The following is a 20,726-nucleotide window of genomic DNA, read 5'->3' as shown; positions in this document are numbered from 1 at the left end:
GGACAAGTGGCTGCCGACACAAAACTTATAGCATATAGTTCGAATAGTATGGAATTGGTTGAGATGATGGATTTCCCACTCTCCTTCACCCCACCGATCGTGCCTCCGCTCTACAATTTACTCGCAAATCCCCCGACCTCTTTCGTGAAGTACGGCTTCATGGGCTCAGCCAACAAATCCTCCTGCTTGAATGCGCGTCCCAAAGCCTTGAAGTCCTTGCTCGCAGCATGAATGCCCAAGCTCTGCTCGTCTTTGTATCTGTACTCTTCATTAGCGCGCGCCTTCCTAACAACTCAGACGATGGAACAAGTAAACCCCAAGAACAAGGCGATGTTGCGCAGACCAATTGCGATGAAGCTGGAACAGGTTCTGTGAGTAAGAACAAAGGGAGGCAAGACGAACGTTTCTAGCATGATGAAGGCGGGTGCTTGCCCAGGTTTCACCTTTGTTTGCTTCATCACATGATATCTCAAAGTGCCTGGCTCGTTGGCTTTCACTGCTGCGGCAGCCACCTTGAGAAGATCTTCTACCTGAAAGAAGTCTCCAATTAGTCTAATATGACCCAAAGGAAAAATGAAGTACTGGATGCAAACGTACCCTTCCCTCCTTGCCCGGCCTGGGTTGGATCACGGCAATGATGTCGAATGAAGATGACATGTTTGGCAAGATTCAATCAAGTTGATTATTGGAGTGGGGGGAAGGCTCAGGTTTCAATTACAAATTCCAGTAATTGATAGATAGCTGCAGTCACACGGATGGTTATTGCAGTAAAGTTATGGAACGAAGCTCTCCTTTGACGGTGGAGCACCGAGATGCCGCCAAGCATTGCAGTACCGAGGTAGAGAGTAATTGAATCTCCACCCAAAGATTGAGACTCCACTTCCACTGACTTTGTAATATCTCATCTTCGAAGCGTACAACATGTAGAGTCGATGCTCTAGCTTTCCCTCCCACTATGAGAGTATTCAGTCTCTGTCGCAGCATATTCAGAAAGTTTTCACGAGATGTTAAATGTTTCCATAAGACTGTTAAATAGCTAGACCTGAAGTACCGAAAATATACCCGCGGATGGTGCGTCTCCCATTGATTTGAAGCATGGCCCCCCTTCCAAACGACTGTCCTAATTCATTGGGTGTCTACCTTGGTCATTGAAGATGCAGTGTCGTCGTCAACATCAGCAATGGCGGAGGCTTGCCCTGGCTCCTCCACACCCTTGTCCTCTCCGTCTTCCTTTGGTGTTGATGGAGTGTCATCGTCAACATTAGCAATACCAGAGGCTTGCCCTGGCTCCTCCACACCCTTGTCCTCTCCGTCTTCCTTTGGTGTTGATGGAGTGCCATCGTCAACATCAGCAATGCCGGAGGCTTGCCCTGGCTCCTCCACACCCTTGTCCTCTCCGTCTTCCTTTGGTGTTGATGGAGTGCCATCGTCAATATCAGCAATGCTGGAGGCTCGTTTTGGCTTCTTCACGTCCTTGATCTCTCCGTCTACCTTGGAAGTTGAAGTTGCAGTGCCAGCGTCAACATCACCAACGCTAGAGGTCCGTTTTCGCTTCTTCACATTTTTGATCCCTCTGTCAACTTTCCAATAATCGTGTTCCAAAACCTCCGTGACGCTACCTCGCGCTCCAGTGTCATACTGCACCAATTTGGAGATCAAATCAGTGAACAGTGCTCGGTCAACACTTGAATCCCCCAGCGTTGAATTGTTGTTGGGAGTGCCATCATCAGAGGTGATGCTCTCCGATATGATCTGATCCCATGTTTTCTTTTCCGTCATATATAGTATGTACTCGTCGTCTTCACTCACAGGCTTGCCTTCCTCATCGTAAAACCGTGAGCGATGCTCCCACATGCCCCATAAGTCATCCGGCATGCGACCCAATAACTGTACCCATTGCGGTACCAATTCTGACGGATATCGAGTACAACAAGGGAAAGTTTCTTCTCCAGTAATGATTACAAAAGTCATGCAGCCAAGGGCCCAGAGATCGCTGTGCTGTCCTGGGTTCCGCTGCAGAAGAAACTCGGGAGAGATATAAGGCAGTAGCGGAACCCTTTCACAAAGACTTGGAGTGCCTATAGGGATCGACGTGCCAAAGTCGATGAGGCAAATTTCGTTCTTGTAGAGACTAGGATCGAAATTGAGATATTCAACAACGTATGCAGGAGCATTGCGTCCTGGCGAACTTCCATCTTGAAGGACAATCGATTCACACTTCGGCCACCCCAACATTTGAAGGAGAGATTCGTCATCAAGATCATCAAGCTCTTTAATTTTGAGCAGGATGTTCATAGGGTGGAAATCTGGCAAAAGTTAATGCGGAGTTATCGAATAGCAAGCGTGAACTAACCTCCGTGGCATAAACCACTCTTATGAACAAGCTCTAAAGCTTGAGCAACTTGATAAGCAATCTTTGGTGACAAGACTTGTCGGTCTGGCATCCGCCAAAGTCCTTCCAGGATACGTGGCCCGAGCAGAGGCATAACAAGGCAGAGGTGATGTCCATTAGGACCATCTACCCAGAAATGGTCCTTTGGCAGGGCCAAAAGGGGCGAGGTTGCAGCTTTCGGATACTTTATTTCAAGCCTCTCTTGGACCTTCAATTCGGGACAGTCTCGACTAGATTCGTCCGCCATGAGGATTTTTAGCGCAACAAGTTTGCCGGTCTGGGTGTCCCGGCACATCCATACAGTCGAGGATCCACCGCCTCCCAGCTTATGAAGGACCCGGTATCGCTCATCGGAGAAAAGGTCACCGATATGGACGGTATGATATCCTCCGGGGCGATAATTCTCTAAGTCTTCACAACGATCACTCCAGGGCCATTGATAGGTAAATCCTTTGAGATATGATACGATTGGGTCCAGAGTCTCACGCGAGGGACCTTCATGTGTGGGGGATTTTGAGTGGTTTTGCGAGCTGTCCATTCTGAGCTGAGTGATAATAATGCGAGGGCAGATATCGTGAAACACTGGTAGAACAGAGGAGTATGGCGAATCACTGATACAAGAGAGGAGTGTGGTGAAGGATGAAGGGTGACGGGCCCGCCATATCTTTTGTGTGAGCCGTTCAAATACCCAATACTACAAAGAAGTCTCCCCAGCGTTGCCTTGAAGGGGGGAGGTGGCGGGGATTCAGTAGATCGGGTGGCTTTTTGGTCAGGAGCTGGCGGTGGGGTGGTCATGACACTCCTGGTCTCCGCCACCACACGGCTGGTACAAGGGCTCATACAAGGAAATAGGTTACACTTTAACGGCGACGTGTTGCGAAATGAGTATTAGGCGCTAGGTGCCTCATACTGACAGGGAACAAATGCTGCTTCCCGGGAACGAAACTTGTACAACGTAAATGAACCAATCTATAAAGCAGATCATTACATTGAAAGAGATGCCCTGAAAAACAACCTGTCTAAGCCCAACGCCTCTTTCCACCATTCTTTCTTCACGGACACACAACCCCATCCCATCACATCCACATCCCTGTATCGGACTTGCCCATATCCAACCCCCACGAGAAGCTACGAAAATCGACTCAATCCCTTAAGTATAAAACTATCTACATTCCAGTAGTCCACGCCCTTGGAAGGTAGCCAAGTACCCTTTGAAGGATAGGTAACCTTTGGTCGTCGGCCATGTACCTAATAGCTTCTATCCGCTCATCATCATCATCCTCCAGGCAAATACCGTATATGTATCCCTTTTTGGTAATGATATTTTCCTCGGTACCCATCCATACCGTAACAAGAGGTTTGACAAGGACCTCCATACCTCGCAAGTCCCTCCCCAGATTGCGTATAACATAAGATCCTTCTGGTGTGCGCGTTTGCCTGTTCGAATTGTTAGTTAGATAGCAAGGCGATTCTCTTCTGTATTCTTACGTGATCGAGGCAAACCTCATACCGAACTCAAGGACTTTGGCCTTTACGAAGGCGTCTAGAGCACGAGGGTTTCCTCGGAGAATGAGCGGTAATAGGCAGTAGTAATTTATCTTAAAAGTTTTCAGTACTGTTTCGCCTGCAATGTAGTTGCACAACTTACTTTAGGATCACCGGTTGTACCGCTTCCGAGCGTCCTTCTTACTGGCCTGGGTTGGATCGCGTTCATATTTGAAAGGGTAAATAAGGCGGGGTCCAATGCAAGGAGGCGGGATCCAATCCAAGAAGGCGGGATCCAATCCAAGAAGGCGGGATCCAATCCAAGGAGGTGGGATTCAATACAAGGCCCAAGTTCAAGGAATGCCGAAGTTCGATGTGATGCAGTGATTCAATGAGTGGCAGGAATCTAAATTTCTCGGTGATGTTGTTGTTGCAGTTGTTGTTGTTGGTTGTTGGTATGCGTGTGATGGTTTTTGATCCTTGGGAATGTGTCGAATTAATATACGAATTGCGACCAACCCGAGCAGCACTAAGGACGGCTCTGAAGCACGACTATGCAATCATAGTTTCCATTCAAAAGGAGTAAAATAGCGTTCTGATTGGGAGTCTTTCCCCATGCACGATTCCGTTTGAAACCTCGCCCAGCGGCTTCTTGCTTCGGTAGCACTTTGCGACCACTACACCCCTAGTACAGGCGCTCTAGGTGTACTTTTTGGTCATTCCGTGGCAATGTGATCCCAAAAGCAGAACATCCAATGCCAAGGCAAGATATCGTGCACGAACAGTCTCGATTTTCACGGGACTACAGATGGCCCAAGTCGACCATCAAAGGCACACTGACGAATAGACATCACATAGGAGCAGTCCGGCCCAGTATCCTCACCCGCGAAACAACATCAAAGCCGATTCCTGGGCTAAAGCCTAGCCAAAGCCATGTTCGCTGATGCGGCCTGGTTGTTTCAATCAACTTCAGCCCTTGGGAACCCAGAGCAACGGCCATTCGATGGACATCCGTCCGCTTATGCATAGACCACTACCGATTTCCCGTGGTGGTTATCCCGATCATAGACCCTTGCTGGGGGAGTAATCTTTGCCGTGATGCGCTCTGGTGGTTATCCGTGAAAACTGGCTGGGAAAGAACGCGGAGACGTGGATAGTAATCTAACAACGACAATACCTTTCTGCCCGCAAGTAGGGACTGGCAAGCTCTGTCGCTATTGAATAAAAGATAGGCTCACTGTCTACTTACAGCTTCTATACTTGCTTTTGCAACCCAATCCACGTGGTCGACCCAGGCTGTGACCTATTCGTCACGTAAAATTAGACTGTCTTACTTACTACCTGATTGTGGTGGAGCCTACCAGCAAACAAACGCCACTACTTGGCCCATGACCATAAACTCTGGCGATATCGTAGGCCAGAGGATATATCTTGGACACAAGGCTATCGCGACAGATATGCAATATTGCTGCATAATTCAGACACCAACCACGAGAGTTGCACTTCGGTAATGCCAAACATTTAAGGTATTGAATAATACTAACAGACTACCTCTGGTAACCAGTTGATACGAACACTTCGCAACTGACATCGGTGTTAGTGAAGCCCCTATAAAAGGGGTGGCATTTTCAAAAGTTAATGGGCACACCTGTACTGCCTAGGAACCAATACTATTGCCGGAGAATCAAGATAGATACTACAACAACAACAAAAAAGAACACTTTAGAAAATCAATACACTTAAAGAAATACTATCTAAACGAAAAACCTGTTTCAACCCAACGCCTGTTTCCACTGTTCCATTTTTGCGCCTACACGAAACAATCACATCTACATTGATGTATCGAACTTGTGCATATCCGACTCTTATCAGAACTGGCTTGCCAAGGAATAGTGCACAACAATCTACGAACCCTTTCCTAAATGAAATTTGCGACTAAAGTAGAAAGGCCCAATATCTTCAGGCCCAACGTACCTGAGTCTCACTTTCTCCTCTGCAGAGCCAATCCACTCGATAAAGATATGTCCTTTCTCTATAGGTACATAAGGCTTATGACCGAACGATACGTCGGCGCACTTGTGCACCTGGAATGTGGTCTCGGTATTGTCTCTATTGCTCCTTTGGATCTTCATTGCCTCGTCCATTTTACTTTTGGGTCGTTAGTTGAATAGCAAAGTGGCCCTTCTGAGCACTTACTCAATGCAGGCGTGGGTGAAACCACGATCTCGAGCATGCGCCCTTATGATGTCCTCAAATGGCTCAGGCTTCCCCAGAATATCTGCTGTTATGATGTCCTCCTCGATTTGCCCGGGAAGATGTGTTGTTACATCTTCCTCTTCCTCCTCGATTTGCCCGGGAAGAGGTGTTCACATGTCCTTCTCGTACTCCTCCTCCCCCTCGAATGGTTCATATGGTCGATATGGCGGTACAATATCTGCTGCTGGAACATCGGAATACCATGCGATCTTAATCTCTTCAGTACCATTCTGCCTGTGATGTGGCTGCTCAACTTACCTGAGGATCATTCGCCGTGCCACCTCCCATAGTCCTGTACACCTTCGTGGGGATAAAGCAATGCATTGTGAAGAGTAGTGATTGAGGTTTCCAGTAGTATTTTTGGTTTTTAATTATTGTGATGATCTTCGTGCTGTGGTTTTCGATCACTGGGGAAGTGTCGAACTAATATACACGTCGCGACCGACCTGAGCATAAAGAACGGCTCGAACGGACGGACATGCGAGTAAATCAAAGGCACTTTCATGAATCGACATCAAAGAGAATAAGTGTTGTTCTATTCTTATATTTATTTGTTGTCATGATGTTTTATTATTATAATGTTTCATTGCCATAACGCCACTGCATGGTTCATGTTCATCGTCTCTGGCGAGATCGTAAGTCAGAGAGGATCTCTGGACAAAGAACCATCACAGCAGATATGCCGTGCTACAGTATAATTCAGACACCAGTCACGAGAGTTGCTCTTTGATTTACGCGTGCCAAACATTCAAGATATCTATTAATACTAATGGATTACTTTCGGTAAGTAGCTGAAATGAACACTTCACAATCGGCATTGGTGCTAAAAACGCCCCTCTAAACGGGCTGGCAATTGCAAAGATTGATGGGTATCTAACAAAAGACTATCACTGCTCAATCCCAGCCAAGAACAGCGGCTTCAACAACTGGTCTGATGATCTTCCTCCCAGCGCCGCTCTCATGGCTCCAGACCATCTGTCTGGTGGAAAGCTCATTAGCCCTGTACCATGGTTTCAGCTTCAGGAATTCATCAGCCTCTAGCGCTTCTTTGACAGTCTTGAATAGTGAGTCCGCCTGGTCCTGATCGATTCGTACATCATCTCTTACTGTCAAGACAATCTCTCTGATCTTCTTCTTCTTGCCGTGCTTGTCTTTGATCTTGTACTTGTTGAGCACGATGCTTATGTCGACACCGACTTCAGCGGTCCAAGCGGCATGGACAGCAAACCAGTCAAACAACTCTGCGAAATCGGTCTTTTCGATCTGCTCATCCATGGAATACGGAACAGACGCAAAGCCTAGGCTGACAGTGGGTGTGCGGGGAGAGGGGGTATCGACGAGGTCACCCTTCCAGTCGCGGCGGAGCAGGTCACGAAGGCCAAGATGGTCAAGGTCCTTCTTCGCTTTGGAGAGAATGTCATCGAGTTCTTCCATGACATCCTCAACTTTTCGGTCAGCCCAGGCGCTGCGGTTGAGGACGCGCTTGGAGGTCTCGACATCAGTCTTCGTCGTGATGGCGCTCGTCAAGCCGCCGGAATCAATGGCAATTGCGCTGAGAACTAGCTCGAGCAGTTCGTGTGGCATGTGGTACTCTTCTGGCAGTCGTTCAAGCTCATTTAGCATAGTTCGTGCGACGATAGTTGTGCAACTGGCGGTTCGCTCAAAGATGCGCGGCTTAGCATCTGGACCAGCTCCGCGGTCAACGTGGTGGTCAAAGATGCTGAGAATCTTTGCATTGCTCCACTTGCGAAGAGGTGAAGCATGATCCACCAAGATTATCCCTTTCAATTTCGGCGCAAGCGTCTCGGGATCCTCGGGTAGTTCGTCGATGGTGAGAAGATCCTCATGACCCTCCGTCATCTGCGAATTCTCCAACGCGACCTTGTTCTCTGGACGCAGATCAAGTGCATGCGTGGCAGTTTGAAGAAGAGCAACGGCTTTAAGTGGATCCGAAGTGTTAGCTGTTGAGTGTTCGAGGTGATATGCCCATGTCAACGCAGCAGTCATGCTGTCTAGATCACCGCCCTCGTTGCCTTGGACGATGGTCCATTCCGATTCCCGTCCCTCTTGCCAGTCAATAAGGAAGCGTTTTTTCGTCTCCCGGCTCCATTCACTAAAATGGCCTACGCCTTTGCCGCCCTTTGGCTTGTGTAATTCATTGCTGAGGATTGGGATCTGGCCCTGTGGATCGCTTGGGAGAGCTGTGACTGACGCGACTGTGAGGAGCGCGGCAGAGAGCGCGGAGAGTGGTCTCATGGCAAGAGATGTTGTGCAATATCGAGGAAGAGGATGCAGGACACAGAAAGTAACAATAAGGCTATAGTCAGGATAAAGGTAGTGTGTAGTGGTATCAACGGTGATTTAGGGGATGAACTGAAGGATGTGTCTAACATCATTCAGCTACGAAGATGAGACGGGGGAGCTGAGCTGGGCATGGCGGAGACCGCACGCGTCAGCCAAGACAATCTATGTTGGAGATGGCGCTAGTGGAGCGGATCTGGCTGGCGGTTGAGATTGACCAATTAAAGCGCAGAGTCTCCGAACAATCACGGAGGTGCTCTCCACATCCAGAAGTTCAGGGCCTGCTCTGCTACAAGAATCGAGATACGAGGTACTGCCGTATGAGGCATGAGTACAAGTCACCTTATCAATCTCTCTCTTAACGTTTAGCTTCCCGATCACAAGACGTCCAGTGCGGCCTCAAGTTGATCTAATCATCCGGCGGCGCCTCTGGAGCAACATCGCCGACTGACTTCATGCAGAACAACTTCATATCCATTACATGACATTTCGCTTATCCATCTACGAGTACGGGGTACCTGCGGGGAAGTGATTATACATGATCCAACTAGTTACACGAACATGCGAGTACGCGTCAATGGGCATTGAGAGGTGATGGTTGTGCTCGAACAGGCAGTTTGCATAAACCCTACGGAGCACTCTCCAGTGGACGGTGTGTACCCGCACCTACCCGCTCGCGAATCACTTAACAGACTGATCCAAACGACGTCATCACATGTGAAAGTACAAATGACATTGGAAGGACAGCACGCCCCTTATTTCCACATCAACTACTTCACTCAAAAGGTTGACAGCAGAAAGCAATCATCAGCATGGCACCACCTCGTCGAGCCCTCATCGCAGTGACATCTGCCCACGCTCCGCTTTACCCAAAGGGTCAAGAAACAGGCGTTTTCATCACCGAAGCGCTACATCCCTTCAACGTCTTCCGGGCTGCGAATTTCGAAGTCGACCTCGTCTCCGAGACGGGTACGTACCAAGCAGACTGGCTCTCCCAACAGGCCGAATGGCTGCCCGAAGAGGACCGGAAGGTCTGGGAAGATCACTCCAGCGAATTTCGCGCAAAGATGGACAACCTGATGAAGCCTTCTGACGTCCAATGGGATCGGTACGGATTGTTCTTTGCCTCGGCAGGGCACGCGAGTTTGATTGATTATCCGGATGCGAAGGGGTTACAGAAGATCGCCGCTAAGTTGTACGAAGACGGGGGAGGGATCGTGAGTGCTGTTTGCCATGGTGGTGCAATTTTTCCTGGCATACTTAATGCGCAGGGGAAGAGCATTATTAGTGGGAAGAAGGTCACTGGTTTTACCACTAAAGGCGAAGAGGAAGAGGGTGTCTTGGACACGATCAAAAGCTGGAACCGCCCAACCATTGAGGCCGCAGCGAAGGATTCCGGCGCCACTTGTAAGTGACTGTTCCTTTATGCAATGCAAGCGTTGACGACTCCGCAGATATCGCGCCTCCAGGGCCTTGGGATGCATTTGCTTATACCGACGGTAGGATCGTGACCGGAGCAAACCCAGCTAGCGCGGAAATAACAGCCAAGGACGCCGTCAAGGCATTCGATAAATTGTAGATAGCATCCTCGATATTGGACCATAAGGAATGTTACTTCATTGAAGCCAATGGCTGCTACAGTGACCACGTTTACGTTGGACCTTGTGAGAGCTAAACCTTTGAGATTTACTCTTCTAAGAACGTTAATTTGAATACGTAAGCCGGAACTCGAATGTTATAACATTCGTGTCTTTGCGATGAACTGACCATCTTGTAGTATGGAAAAGTGATGAGAAGTCGCAGGGATGTTGGAAGAAAACAGCGCTGAAAAACAGCGAGGATACATCAAAGAAGAGGGCAAGGTGTTGATAAAGTCCAAAGTATATTGCGTGGGACTAAAAATGCTGTCTAAGCCAAGAGAGAACAATATGAAATAAGACCACCACCAGGGCGCCCTGCGATATGCTTGCCAAACAACACAACCAGAATAAACCATGCCAAACTCCTCAAGATTCCCAAAGCAGATAAGTAACTCCTACGATGCATTGTCGATTATAAACTCTTCAGTCTTGACTCGAAATAGCAGTCGAGTCGATTCCACTAGGAAAGTCCGCCACCGCTACCACCACTGCCATCACTGCCACCGAGTCCACCACCGCTGCCCTGAGCTCCAGGGGCGACACCAGCCTTGCGGCGCATGGACTTGCTACGGTGGGTGTAGTAGTTCGAAGGTTCTTTCATTTCTGCTTTATCGGATTTGTTCTGTGATGGTTGGAGCTTGCCATGGCCTTGTTTGGGAAGCTTAGAGACTTTGGAACCCATCTTCTTGGACGGATGTGGAGAGGACGGCGGGGTTTCAGGACGTGGGGATGCGGTAGCGGGGTCCGCAGTGTCGATAGAGGGGGATTTAGATGCACGACGTTTTTTCGAGAGTATTATGATACTGCCTTGAGGTTTAGCAAACATGGTGGCTGACTGAGGACGATACGTTGAAAACTTACGGTGGTGCTTCAGGGAAAGGGTTCGGATCGGGCTCGGAGTCTGGATCTAACTCCTGGTTACTCTTTTTCCTCAAGTTATATTTCTTGCCGTTTGGCTTTGGTTTGCGTTTTGTGTCTTCAGACCTACATTTCTGCTTAGTTGACGGGCGGGAGTGTACGCATATTATATGAGAGAAATTGGTCCGTACGATGGCGGTGACGTAGCTGCGCATGGACCATCATCCTGTTCCTGGTCTACCGCTTTTTTGGCCTTTCCGCTTTTAGAATGGAACTTGGCTAAGATAATAACACTGCAACAGATATCAATTCCCGTTAGTTAAGACTGTCAAGTTGTAAAATTTCTGTACGACTGAAATGGACACTGGGGAGGATGATTACGGTGGGGCAGCAGGCGGCTCAGGTTCAGGATCGGGGTCAGGATCATTGTACTGAACGATACCTGGACTGCTTGCTTGTTCCATTTTCTGGTTCTCAGAAGTGAGTGGTCGAGGCATTCTGGTGACGGCGGCGGTGGATCCTAACAGCTGGATTGAAACCTGAATTGGACTGCGGTCTGCAGGAATAGACAAGACAAGCAGTTGAAGTATTCTAAATCAAGGATGGGTGGTTGATTGTTGAAGGCGTTGATATCCATTTTTTGCCAGGCGAACTCAAACTTATATACAAATCGTCGCTACTTTTCCATCGGCTCGAGTTGAAAAAAAAAAGTGCGGTGCGATCCCCTGCACTACCATCAAATGCAGACGTAGAACCATTCACAGTATCGTGCGTATCCAACTTGGCCCCGTCGGCCCCAGCACATCATGACAATGTGCTACGATTGAGCCATGGCATCTAAGATCATGATTCAGCCCTACCCCCTTCATCCTGCGTGGAGATTTCCGCATTCAGACTGATCGGAAGCTTTTAGGACAGTTCCTACCGTTCTGATTGATGGATCGCATGTGGGAACCATTCCACTTGGCGCTGGACCCGGGAGGCTCATGAGGAGGCTTGAGCGAATCGGCGCAAGTTATCGTCAACGAGTTTTACCCTAAATGGATAATAAAGTGCGAGAGGGCGCTAATAAGCAGTTCAAGCATGGCGTTACTCCCTGGCGTCCCCGGCCCGGGTACCTCGTACATACTCGTAGCATGGACACGCGCAATAATCATCACGTGTCTTGGAAGGAATTCGAAGCTTTTACGAGGCTGTGCCGCAGCGTAATTAGTATGGAGTCGACCTGCGAGTAGGTTAAGCCATGAAATGAAGGACCAATTATGTAGACAGGCCGGCCAATCAGCATAGGGGCCAGAAGAGCGAATTGGCGTGCCAGTGGTACCATTGGACTGTATGAAAGAGCAGCTAGACCAGAGTGAGTGCGTGAGATCTTGGGGGATTATATTGATGGGATGAATGGGATGGGTCCTGGGATGGGTCCTGACTCCTGGGCACGATGGATGAACAGATGGTCGAGGACCATCAGTCGTGGACTCGTGGTGGGGGAGGTCCTAAGCCTATTTGAGACAATGGCCTCGCAGCATAGATCCTCAATTAGTTGACTTCATTCTTTCTCCTCCTCCTCATTGAGCGATTCACCCCCAACCAGCGGTAGTCTACTGTGCTGTATCTACTGTCTGCATCGTTGTGTATTTTTACTGTACATATACATATATACCTGCATACATATCTATAGAGGGTTGGCACGGGCTGGCCCCCTGCTAGAATTTTACGCCCACAAGAGTGCCTTCGCGAGGTTTAATCGCGAGCAGTTAAGACTAGCCATTGGCTACAGTACACTCTTGAATAGACACTTTAGGTATTATAGACGATAACTGAGGTTAGCAGGCGGCCAGCCCGACGTGCCAACTCTCTGTACATGTCGTATTGCGCCCCATCATGTACAAGCTGTTAACCCTGTTGAGTACCGGTGTGCGAAGTTGAGACCTCAACCCCCGTAACGAGTACTCAGCCATGACTGACTCCACGGTACATGTTGGATCTCTATCGTCAATTAAGTGCATTTGCCTTTTCGACCATTGACTTCTAGAGATTGCCCACCACAACGGGTAGCTCCGAATGAACCTAGTCCACAGCCAGCTTGCCTTATGGATGCTAGTTGTCCGCCTGCTGCCCTTCCGTAACCCTCACCCCCAGTTCCAAGAATAACTATCATAAAAGGCCAGTTCCGCGAAGGAGGTTCATTTTGTATCCGACTATGGTCTGGGAACTCGATCTACTTTGCATCGCATGTATGGTTACTCTTCATAGACCACCAACCCAAGCCCTATGCCACTCGCCACACGTCTGGCCTTTCAATCTGGAGATTGTGGCTTACGGGTACTACTTCGCTGGGATTTGCTCGTTTTAGGTATGAACACCCAGAAATCAGCCTTAGGCGGCACACAAACATCCTGGGCGCTGATAGAACACTACTGCAGGCCACACGCTCCCGATACATTAGATCGGTTACTGGCAAGGGGCCCATCAGAACCTTAGTCGAACAACAGCAGGTCGGTACGCCAACCAATGTACATGCAGATCTTTCGGCAATACAGTCAGCGTGTATATATTACGAGTAGACCGGGGCGTCCGCATGTTCGAACGGTTTGCCTATTGGCCGTTCTACACTCTGATTGGATCGGCGTTACCTGCAGTGATCCAGGTTCGGGGTAGACGCGCCAGCCGCGGGTCATACCTACGAGGCAGACCTTTGGAATAGTGAGTGAAATCCGAGGATGCCAACATGCGACCTACGCAGTGTATTCAAGCGATATTGCCACAAGGCAAAGTCCTAGCGTTGCCCAAACATGGTGATCATTTTCACGCATCGTCCGAGCTGATGCACAGCATAGCATTAAATGCTTTGCTCACTACGTCTTCCTGTTGCCTACGCCTTGCACTCAAGACAAACAACATGTATGGAAGAATTTCGGGTGCGACATTATCCTTAGATCATATGTTTCTCATCTTTTTAAACCCCACATGAGGGTCGCCAAATGTTACTATGCTCCGCCGTTCGTTACCACTATGAAATTATACCAGACCAGGAGATATTCGACCAACGATCAGTTGCAGTTTGCGCCTACGGTGAACCAAGGCACTGCCTTGGATGAGACTATCTGCAAACCAATAAGACTTACGTACACACCATGGCGAACATTGGTCAATTCGCCACTAAGACGGAGAAACCCCTTCTGATTTCTTTCCCTTTGCATACATAGTGCAGGCTGAGAAGTGAACTCGGACCCTTTGTTTTCTTTTTTAGCTGAACGTTGAATCGAAGACCTACAAAGCTGTTCAGTCCAGTTGGAGAGGGTGGAAAATTCACCAGGTCTGCAATCTATTTTCCATTTTGAGCAATATGGTATGTCGATCACCGAAGACCGAGAACCCTACCAGTATCCATCGTCGGAACGGTTGGGGCTCAGACGCTTGCATGTGTAAGACGCCACAACTGCTATGTGGCTGGGCTGCGAGCACAGCGCCATTACAGTTAGAAGGCATGTTGGGTTGGCCACTTGTCTAGCGTCATTCATCTTCTATTTCTGAAGCACATGACCATTGAAGAGTGTTATTGTGTTGTAGCCAGAAAATAACCTTGGTGCCTCGCAAATGTGGCATTCAATTATTAGGTACTTATTGTAGATTTCACTCGGTAATCGACTTGGCGATCTACGCGTGAGCCCGAACGTCATAGATCGGGTTATGTGTGCAGGGATACCGTCGAGCTAGCCTTGAGCTGTGATACCGTTGTAGGACGCGCATCTTTGATTTTACGTCCCATTGTTGCTCCCCCTTTCCTCTATTTCCCCCCAGCATTCGTCTCTCTTTCGTAATTACCGCGCCTTCGAGACCGCAATAATGCCCCCAAAACGCAAGGCAAAATCCCAGATCGCCCCCAATGCCGCATCCGCAATCAACTATAGCGATTCGTACGGCAATGCTCCGAACAAGCGGTCCAGAACCTCGAAGCCGCACCCCAAGGCTCTCGAGAACGGCAAGGAGGGTTCTGCGAATTCCATAAACGATAATGCAAGTTCAAACACAGATGTTTCTCGGTTCGATCATTCGCGCCAGGAGGAAATGCTAGGAATCGTTGATAGGAGATTCTATCCTGCCGAAATGAGTAACGAGCGTTGCGCCATGTACAATGATAACGAGATACCGCGACCGATGAACGTACTGAATCAAATACTCGAAGAAACGCAGGATGCGCGAGGGAAGATTGCGAAGATAAAGACGGGTAAAGACGTGGGCGAAGCAGTTATACATTGGTTCAAGAGGGATTTACGGACGAGAGATAACACAGGTTTAAGTCTTGCATCGAAAAGAGCAAAGGAAATCGGCGTCGGCGTTATTGGGGTCTGGATCCTAAGTCCTCAGGATTGGGAGGCTCACCTCGTCAGTCCCGCCAAATGTGATTTCGAGTTGCGCTCTCTGGCTGTCTTGAAGAAAGATCTCGAGGATCTGGATATTCCTCTTTATATTGAAGTTGTTGAGGAGCGCCAGCAGTTGCCGGCGCGACTCGTCGAGCTCGCTGAAAATTGGGGCGTGAAGGACTTCTTCTGCAACATCGAGTACGAAGTCGACGAGCTACGGCGAGAACAGAAGCTTGTCAAGATGATGCTCGGAAAAGGGATTCGATTCGAACCACAGCATGATGACTGCGTCGTAACACCTGGTCAGCTCCAGACTGGTGCAGGGCGGCAATATGCGGTCTACAGCCCTTGGTTCCGAGCGTGGGTGGCGTATCTACACGCCCACCCAGACGTCCTCACAGAACGACATCCGCCCGAGAGAAATCCCCCAGACTTCAAGCAGAAGTTCTCGTCGTTGTTCGAAAGCGCGATCCCATCTGCTCCGTCGAGTAAGACATTGACTTCTGAGATGAAGAAACGTCTCGAGAAATTGTGGCCCGCAGGCGAACATGCTGCAGTCGATCGCCTTCAACACTTTCTTACAGAGAAAATCGGAAAATACCACGCGACGCGAAATTTCCCCAGTAAGAATAGTACAGCCCGGATAAGTGTGCATCATGCCGCAGGGACACTTGCTGGCAGGACCAGTGTAAGATTAGCTCGAGATGTGAATTCCACGAAGAAGCTTGATGGTGGCATCGAAGGGATAAAGGGCTGGATCAGTGAGGTAGCATGGAGAGACTTTTATCGGCATGTGCTAGTGCATTGGCCCTATATCTGGTGTGCAATTTGCTCCTTGTCCATCGCTCTGTTACCCCGAATTATGCTTACCTTTGACTTAGCATGAACAAGCCTTTCAAGTTCGAGTACACGAACATCGAATGGGAATACAGCGACGAGCACTTCGATGCATGGGCTCGGGGTCAAACAGGCTACCCAATCGTGGATGCTGCCATGCGATCCCTCAATAGTACCGCGTACATGCATAATCGCCTCCGAATGGTTACGGCCTCATTCCTCGCCAAACATCTTCTTCTCGACTGGCGTCTGGGAGAACAATACTTTATCAGCCATCTCATCGATGGAGATTTCAGTTCGAACTCTGGTGGTTGGGGTTTTTCCTCTTCGACTGGCGTAGACCCCCAGCCTTATTTTCGCGTATTCAACCCTTGGCTCCAGTCTAGCAAGTTTGACGAAGATGGTGAGTTCATAAGACAATGGATTCCAGAATTGGCAAGTATAAGTGGAAAGGGAATACATAATCCGTATGAAACTGGTGGCGAGGCGGCAGACGTGGCAAAGAAAAATGGATATCCCAAACCAATTGTAGAACATCGCTTCGCAAGGGAGAGATGTTTGTCAAGGTACAAGGCAGGAATTGGCAGAAATACTGCGTGAGTTGGCTCTCCGTGTGGGCGAAATCCTTCGCGCCCTGCTACGGCAGACCTACATACCGTTTTCGTCGGCGTCACTGAGAACTATCACTGCAGATCTTGATTAGTACTACAGCAATTTGAATCAATACTTGAAACATGATCGTGGTCGCGTAATTTGATAACTGTAGTGTCAAAATACAACACGTTTCTGGGTTTAGTTTTAGTTGTTCCTTCATTTAACCGCACATGGAATTAGAGCAGAAGCACTTCGTGGTTCTTTTGGGGTTTGTGGGGCCCCCAAGACGTATTTGAGCCGGTGGGGACACGAGGGTGGGGTATTTTTATGCGTTCTTGGTCTGGATAGGCAAAGATTCGGAGGAGCGAATTAATGATCAGAATTTACGGTTGCCTTTACTCATTTGGACTTCTTGAGCTGGCGCATTACAATCGTCGAATGACGAGTATACATTGTTATTACTAGAGTACGTTTCGACGCACTTTGAACCAAGTATGGGGTGGTCGTCATGCTTGTATTCGATTATTTCTAGTTTGCACCAACTGGCCTGCAAGATTCCGCTCCATTAATGATGGCACTGTGCCGTCAGAAAGTTTTAGCATCTGCCTTAATGGGAATCAATGCGCCCTTCCCCTTGAAATTCTCAGCAATGCTCGCTTGCTCAGATAGCATGAATCGATCTGATTGCTTGCCGACCTCAGCAAGTTTCCTCCAACGCGCAAAGTCTTCGGAATTTCTCTTGTCACCATGCGCCTCCTTCGGATATTCCCAGTGGCCCTTCGAGAAGCTGATCAGCGTTGTGATGGTCTGTTGCTTGATGTCGTACACAAGAGATACCACCGTCCCAGTTTCTTCTAACCAGTTGCATTGCCATAGCTCCTTGGGACGAATACATTGCCAAGTACAAGTCTGATAGTTGATACGCCCTGCCATTGGACCTCCGTGTATGGCGTACACGCAGCGATCCTCAGAGAAACACCATAATTCGTAACGCCACTTCTCCGGTGCTCCTGTCTCAGGGTTTTCTGCATCGTAGTCATACACCAGATGCGTATCTCGGATATCGTCGTCGAACGAAGGGTCAAGTTTGGTGTTCGTGAGGAATGTTGGATATGATGTCATGATGCTAGTTGGGACCACCAGCTCGAATGGCGAGAAGCAAAATTACTGAAATCGTGAGGACCTGATATATAATTGTTGTACGAGAAATGTATTGCGTCAATAGTGATAAAAATCGGATGCATAGGCTCTGTCGTTCTCTCATTTTACACATCCGGATGCACGCGGAACCATAATTCGAAAGCAAGCTGTTGAAAACGCGTCATTTGAAGGATGCCGGAGCAAGCGATTCTCGTCAAGTTTAGTTTTGATTGTGAAACTTGTGTTGGAGTCCTCGCCTCTCTTTAGAGTATAAAAAAACGTTTTCAGGAAGCTGTCCTGACGGAAGGATTGTGTGAACAGTCTGAAGAGAGTATTTACCCTACCCTACTCCATGGATTTGCAGCCCACGCAGCCATTGTTTCGGTTATTTCGTAGTAAATCTAATGGAAGCTGGCTCAAGGTGACAGGTATGCACAGTAGAACGTGGAATACTCAATAAACTGTCTTGTGCTTTTATCTAATGTGAGCTCGTTTTGTTGATCTAAAACAGACGGCCACATGCGTAAATTTGTGCGTCTAAAGGACAACAGAATGTGCAAGTAGGAGCAATGGTTGGTTAGGGCTTTTAAAACCAACCGAGGCGCAGTTAAAATGAATTTCCCTGTCATAACCTGTGTCATTCTCAAACAGACCACAACTTAGGAAATTCTGAGTTCCAGCAAGATGGTGTCCATTTCACAGCTCGCCCTATGCATGACCTAGCGGCATCAATTCTCCAATAAGAGTCTGTTCACATTGCACTCAAGATTGCCACAGACCCTGAACCACGTGAAATATATGTTTTTGCCGTCATAGGCACATAGTCTAGAGTGCCTCGTCACCGTCTTCGATATGCGAACAAACGAAAATCTGGCGGAACGACAACACCTTACATGATGGTGACCAATTGATGAGACCAAATACATGATACACAACCATTCAAAGTAAATTGAAGCGTGGCAAGATGATTTGGGATAATTGGAAGTGGTGGCCAGATGATCTCGGAGTTGACTACCATCTACCAACAACTGCCGGGGCGGATCATGCGCAGATAAGCCCCTGTGGCCAGCGGGGTACAGAGCAAGTTATCTGAAAATCGCAACATACTTGCATCATATATCAATTTCGACATATGCAGCTCTATCAGAGAGATAGGAAAGGTGCTGCGGAGTTTCCATGTCCATTCGCTGCGAAACGAAATCCCGAGATTTCCTATTCGTCCGCCTCATGAATTAAAATGAGGGGAGGTGTCGCATTAAGATGCAAATCAATCTATGAAGAGGCCCAAAGAGACATGATATGCAAATGCTTAATATCAAGGGTATGAGCAGCTCAACTATAAAGCCCCAGCCACGGCCGAGCAATCTGAGAAGCTAAAGCGCTCTCTGAAAAGTTCTACCAAATACACCAGACACCAGCTTCAACTGAACGCAAAATGTCTCCCTCAATCGAGATTCCGCAGACTGTTGACTGGATGGGCAAGAAGGTGCCCGTCTATGACATGCAGACCATCGATTTCTCTAAGCTCCTGTCCTCTGAGCCTGCTGAGCTTGAGAGACTTGTCAAGTGCTGCGTGGACGAGGGTTACTTCTATCTCGACCTCCAAAATGTCGACGGTCGCAGGTTTCTTGATGATCAGCAGGAGACTTTGAAGCTTATGCATCGGTTCTTTGAGTCGCCACTTGAAGTCAAGAACGAGTATGGCCTCATTGCACCTCACCTTGGGTAAGCATTAGCTATCAATTCCATTGGAGGAGAGTCGAAGGAATTAATTGTTATAAAGATACGAGCCTGTTGGATCGCGCAACGGTGTTTTGGAGGAGAAGAGAGACGGATACGAGATGATCAAGGTCGGTAACACTGCTTCAATTAAGGTAACCATTGTTGAAGAAATTTGTCAGGTCTCCAGGGATGAAATTCAACGCGAATCCCCACACATCCCAAGCAATATTAAGAACAGTGGTGATATCAAGGTCCTCGAGAATGCTATTGCCGGGTCCAACATCGTCACCAAGGCAATTCTTTCAGGCCTGTCCACTGGTCTGGGACTCAGCGGCACCAAGCGATTTGAACACATCCACCGCAACCACCGCCCATCCACTAGCACCCTGGCTATGATGCACTATATCCCATCTGACCCCGCCAAAGATAATAACGTGGGACATCAGAAGCACACCGATATTAGCTCCTTGACACTGCTTTTTGCCGAGGAGTGGGGTCTCCAGATCCGACCTCCAGGGTCCAAGGAGTTCGGCTTCGTTGCACCGAGGCCAGGTACTGCCGTCATCAATGTCGGTGATTCGCTTCGATTTGCCAGTGGTCACACCATGCAGTCTTGCATTCACAGGGTCGTCCCACTCCACCCAGAGCAGCACCGTTACTCAATTGCATACTTTCTCCGTGCAGAGGACGATACTCCCTTCATCGACTCCGAGGGAAGACACATCACTGCTGGCCAGTGGCACGATGAAAAGTTCCAAGCTTTCATTGCGTCTCCTCAGATGCAAGCCAAAGCCCCAAGCACTTTGTTGCTTGGTGGCATGACAGAGGCCGATGAGACGGACCGCTACGGAGGCTCTGCTGCAGCCAAACCTACTGTCGCTGTGACTGAGACAAACAAGGCCGAGGTGGAGGCGTACTAAGTAGATGATTTGTAAATACTATCGCTTATAGCCGCCGAACAAATAAACATGTTGGAATGCCCACTAGAATTATGTCACATGCACGTAGTACTTTGCTTAGAATGTACCTGAGGGTGTTTTTGCATGCTAGGAAGCGGTGCTCAATATGACCTGCTTTGGTTAGTGGCGAAGAAGTTGATTTGTTCAAAGTACTTGCCTGTGTCACGGTTGTTGCGAA

At 48.5% G+C, this 20,726-nt stretch overlaps 8 protein-coding genes across 8 annotated transcripts; 3 read left to right on the top strand and 5 right to left on the bottom strand.

The window, feature by feature from the left end:
- Positions 1-8: 8 nt before the first annotated feature.
- BU24DRAFT_427761 (antibiotic biosynthesis monooxygenase-like protein) lies at positions 9-773 on the bottom strand. The gene is made up of 3 exons (XM_033529298.1): positions 598-773; positions 403-530; positions 9-258 (listed from the first exon to the last, which is right to left on the bottom strand). The coding sequence occupies exons 1-3, from the start codon at positions 655-657 to the stop codon at positions 111-113; spliced, it is 336 nt and encodes a 111-aa protein (XP_033378989.1). The 5' UTR covers positions 658-773; the 3' UTR covers positions 9-110.
- A 352-nt stretch (positions 774-1,125) lies between these two features.
- BU24DRAFT_467257 (kinase-like protein) lies at positions 1,126-2,930 on the bottom strand (the record flags this gene model as incomplete). The annotated part of the gene is made up of 2 exons (XM_033532432.1): positions 1,126-2,306; positions 2,354-2,930. The coding sequence occupies 2 exons, from the start codon at positions 2,928-2,930 to the stop codon at positions 1,126-1,128; spliced, it is 1,758 nt and encodes a 585-aa protein (XP_033378988.1).
- Positions 2,931-6,902: 3,972 nt separating this feature from the next.
- On the bottom strand, positions 6,903-8,551 carry BU24DRAFT_427760 (DHH phosphoesterase). Its single transcript, XM_033529297.1, has one exon. The coding sequence runs from the start codon at positions 8,387-8,389 to the stop codon at positions 7,028-7,030; it is 1,362 nt and encodes a 453-aa protein (XP_033378987.1). The 5' UTR covers positions 8,390-8,551; the 3' UTR covers positions 6,903-7,027.
- Positions 8,552-9,207: 656 nt separating this feature from the next.
- BU24DRAFT_400143 (class I glutamine amidotransferase-like protein) lies at positions 9,208-10,013 on the top strand (the record flags this gene model as incomplete). Its single annotated transcript, XM_033525443.1, has 2 exons — positions 9,208-9,841; positions 9,889-10,013. The coding sequence occupies exons 1-2, from the start codon at positions 9,247-9,249 to the stop codon at positions 10,011-10,013; spliced, it is 720 nt and encodes a 239-aa protein (XP_033378986.1). The 5' UTR covers positions 9,208-9,246.
- A 288-nt stretch (positions 10,014-10,301) lies between these two features.
- On the bottom strand, positions 10,302-11,429 carry BU24DRAFT_496592 (uncharacterized protein; the record flags this gene model as incomplete). The annotated part of the gene is made up of 4 exons (XM_033534203.1): positions 10,302-10,877; positions 10,936-11,058; positions 11,124-11,225; positions 11,314-11,429. The coding sequence occupies 4 exons, from the start codon at positions 11,427-11,429 to the stop codon at positions 10,535-10,537; spliced, it is 684 nt and encodes a 227-aa protein (XP_033378985.1). The 3' UTR covers positions 10,302-10,534.
- A 3,283-nt stretch (positions 11,430-14,712) lies between these two features.
- BU24DRAFT_400141 (uncharacterized protein) lies at positions 14,713-16,870 on the top strand. The gene is made up of 2 exons (XM_033525442.1): positions 14,713-16,115; positions 16,178-16,870. Exons 1-2 carry the CDS (start codon positions 14,779-14,781, stop codon positions 16,731-16,733), a joined length of 1,893 nt encoding a protein of 630 aa, XP_033378984.1. The 5' UTR covers positions 14,713-14,778; the 3' UTR covers positions 16,734-16,870.
- Positions 16,871-17,169: 299 nt separating this feature from the next.
- Positions 17,170-18,122, bottom strand: BU24DRAFT_427757 (putative phenol acid carboxylase). The gene has a single exon (XM_033529296.1). The coding sequence runs from the start codon at positions 17,847-17,849 to the stop codon at positions 17,313-17,315; it is 537 nt and encodes a 178-aa protein (XP_033378983.1). The 5' UTR covers positions 17,850-18,122; the 3' UTR covers positions 17,170-17,312.
- Positions 18,123-19,302: 1,180 nt separating this feature from the next.
- BU24DRAFT_312052 (Clavaminate synthase-like protein) lies at positions 19,303-20,437 on the top strand (the record flags this gene model as incomplete). The annotated part of the gene is made up of 3 exons (XM_033522833.1): positions 19,303-19,592; positions 19,651-19,717; positions 19,769-20,437. Coding segments are annotated over 3 exons (1,026 nt in total), but the record flags the coding sequence as incomplete, so codon positions are not given.
- Between the last annotated feature and the right edge of the window lie 289 nt (positions 20,438-20,726).

The sequence above is a fragment of the Aaosphaeria arxii genome (genome assembly GCF_010015735.1).
Source record: "Aaosphaeria arxii CBS 175.79 unplaced genomic scaffold BU24scaffold_11, whole genome shotgun sequence".
NCBI lineage: Eukaryota > Fungi > Ascomycota > Dothideomycetes > Pleosporales > Aaosphaeria > Aaosphaeria arxii.
Note: the sequence above shows the minus strand (reverse complement) of the source record. Positions and strands in the feature narration are given on the sequence as shown.

Coding starts and splice junctions, on each gene's coding strand:
- BU24DRAFT_427760 (XM_033529297.1), bottom strand. CDS start 8,389: ATGAGACCACTCTCCGCGCTCTCTGCCGCGCTCCTCACAGTCGCGTCA.
- BU24DRAFT_427757 (XM_033529296.1), bottom strand. CDS start 17,849: ATGACATCATATCCAACATTCCTCACGAACACCAAACTTGACCCTTCG.
- BU24DRAFT_427761 (XM_033529298.1), bottom strand. CDS start 657: ATGTCATCTTCATTCGACATCATTGCCGTGATCCAACCCAGGCCGGGC. Junction 531..597: donor GGCCGGGCAAGGAGGGAAGG/GTACGTTTGCAT, acceptor GACTTCTTTCAG/GTAGAAGATCTTCTCAAGGT. Junction 259..402: donor GCCTTCATCATGCTAGAAAC/GTTCGTCTTGCC, acceptor TGAAGAGTACAG/ATACAAAGACGAGCAGAGCT.
- BU24DRAFT_400141 (XM_033525442.1), top strand. CDS start 14,779: ATGCCCCCAAAACGCAAGGCAAAATCCCAGATCGCCCCCAATGCCGCA. Junction 16,116..16,177: donor GTGCATTGGCCCTATATCTG/GTGTGCAATTTG, acceptor CCTTTGACTTAG/CATGAACAAGCCTTTCAAGT.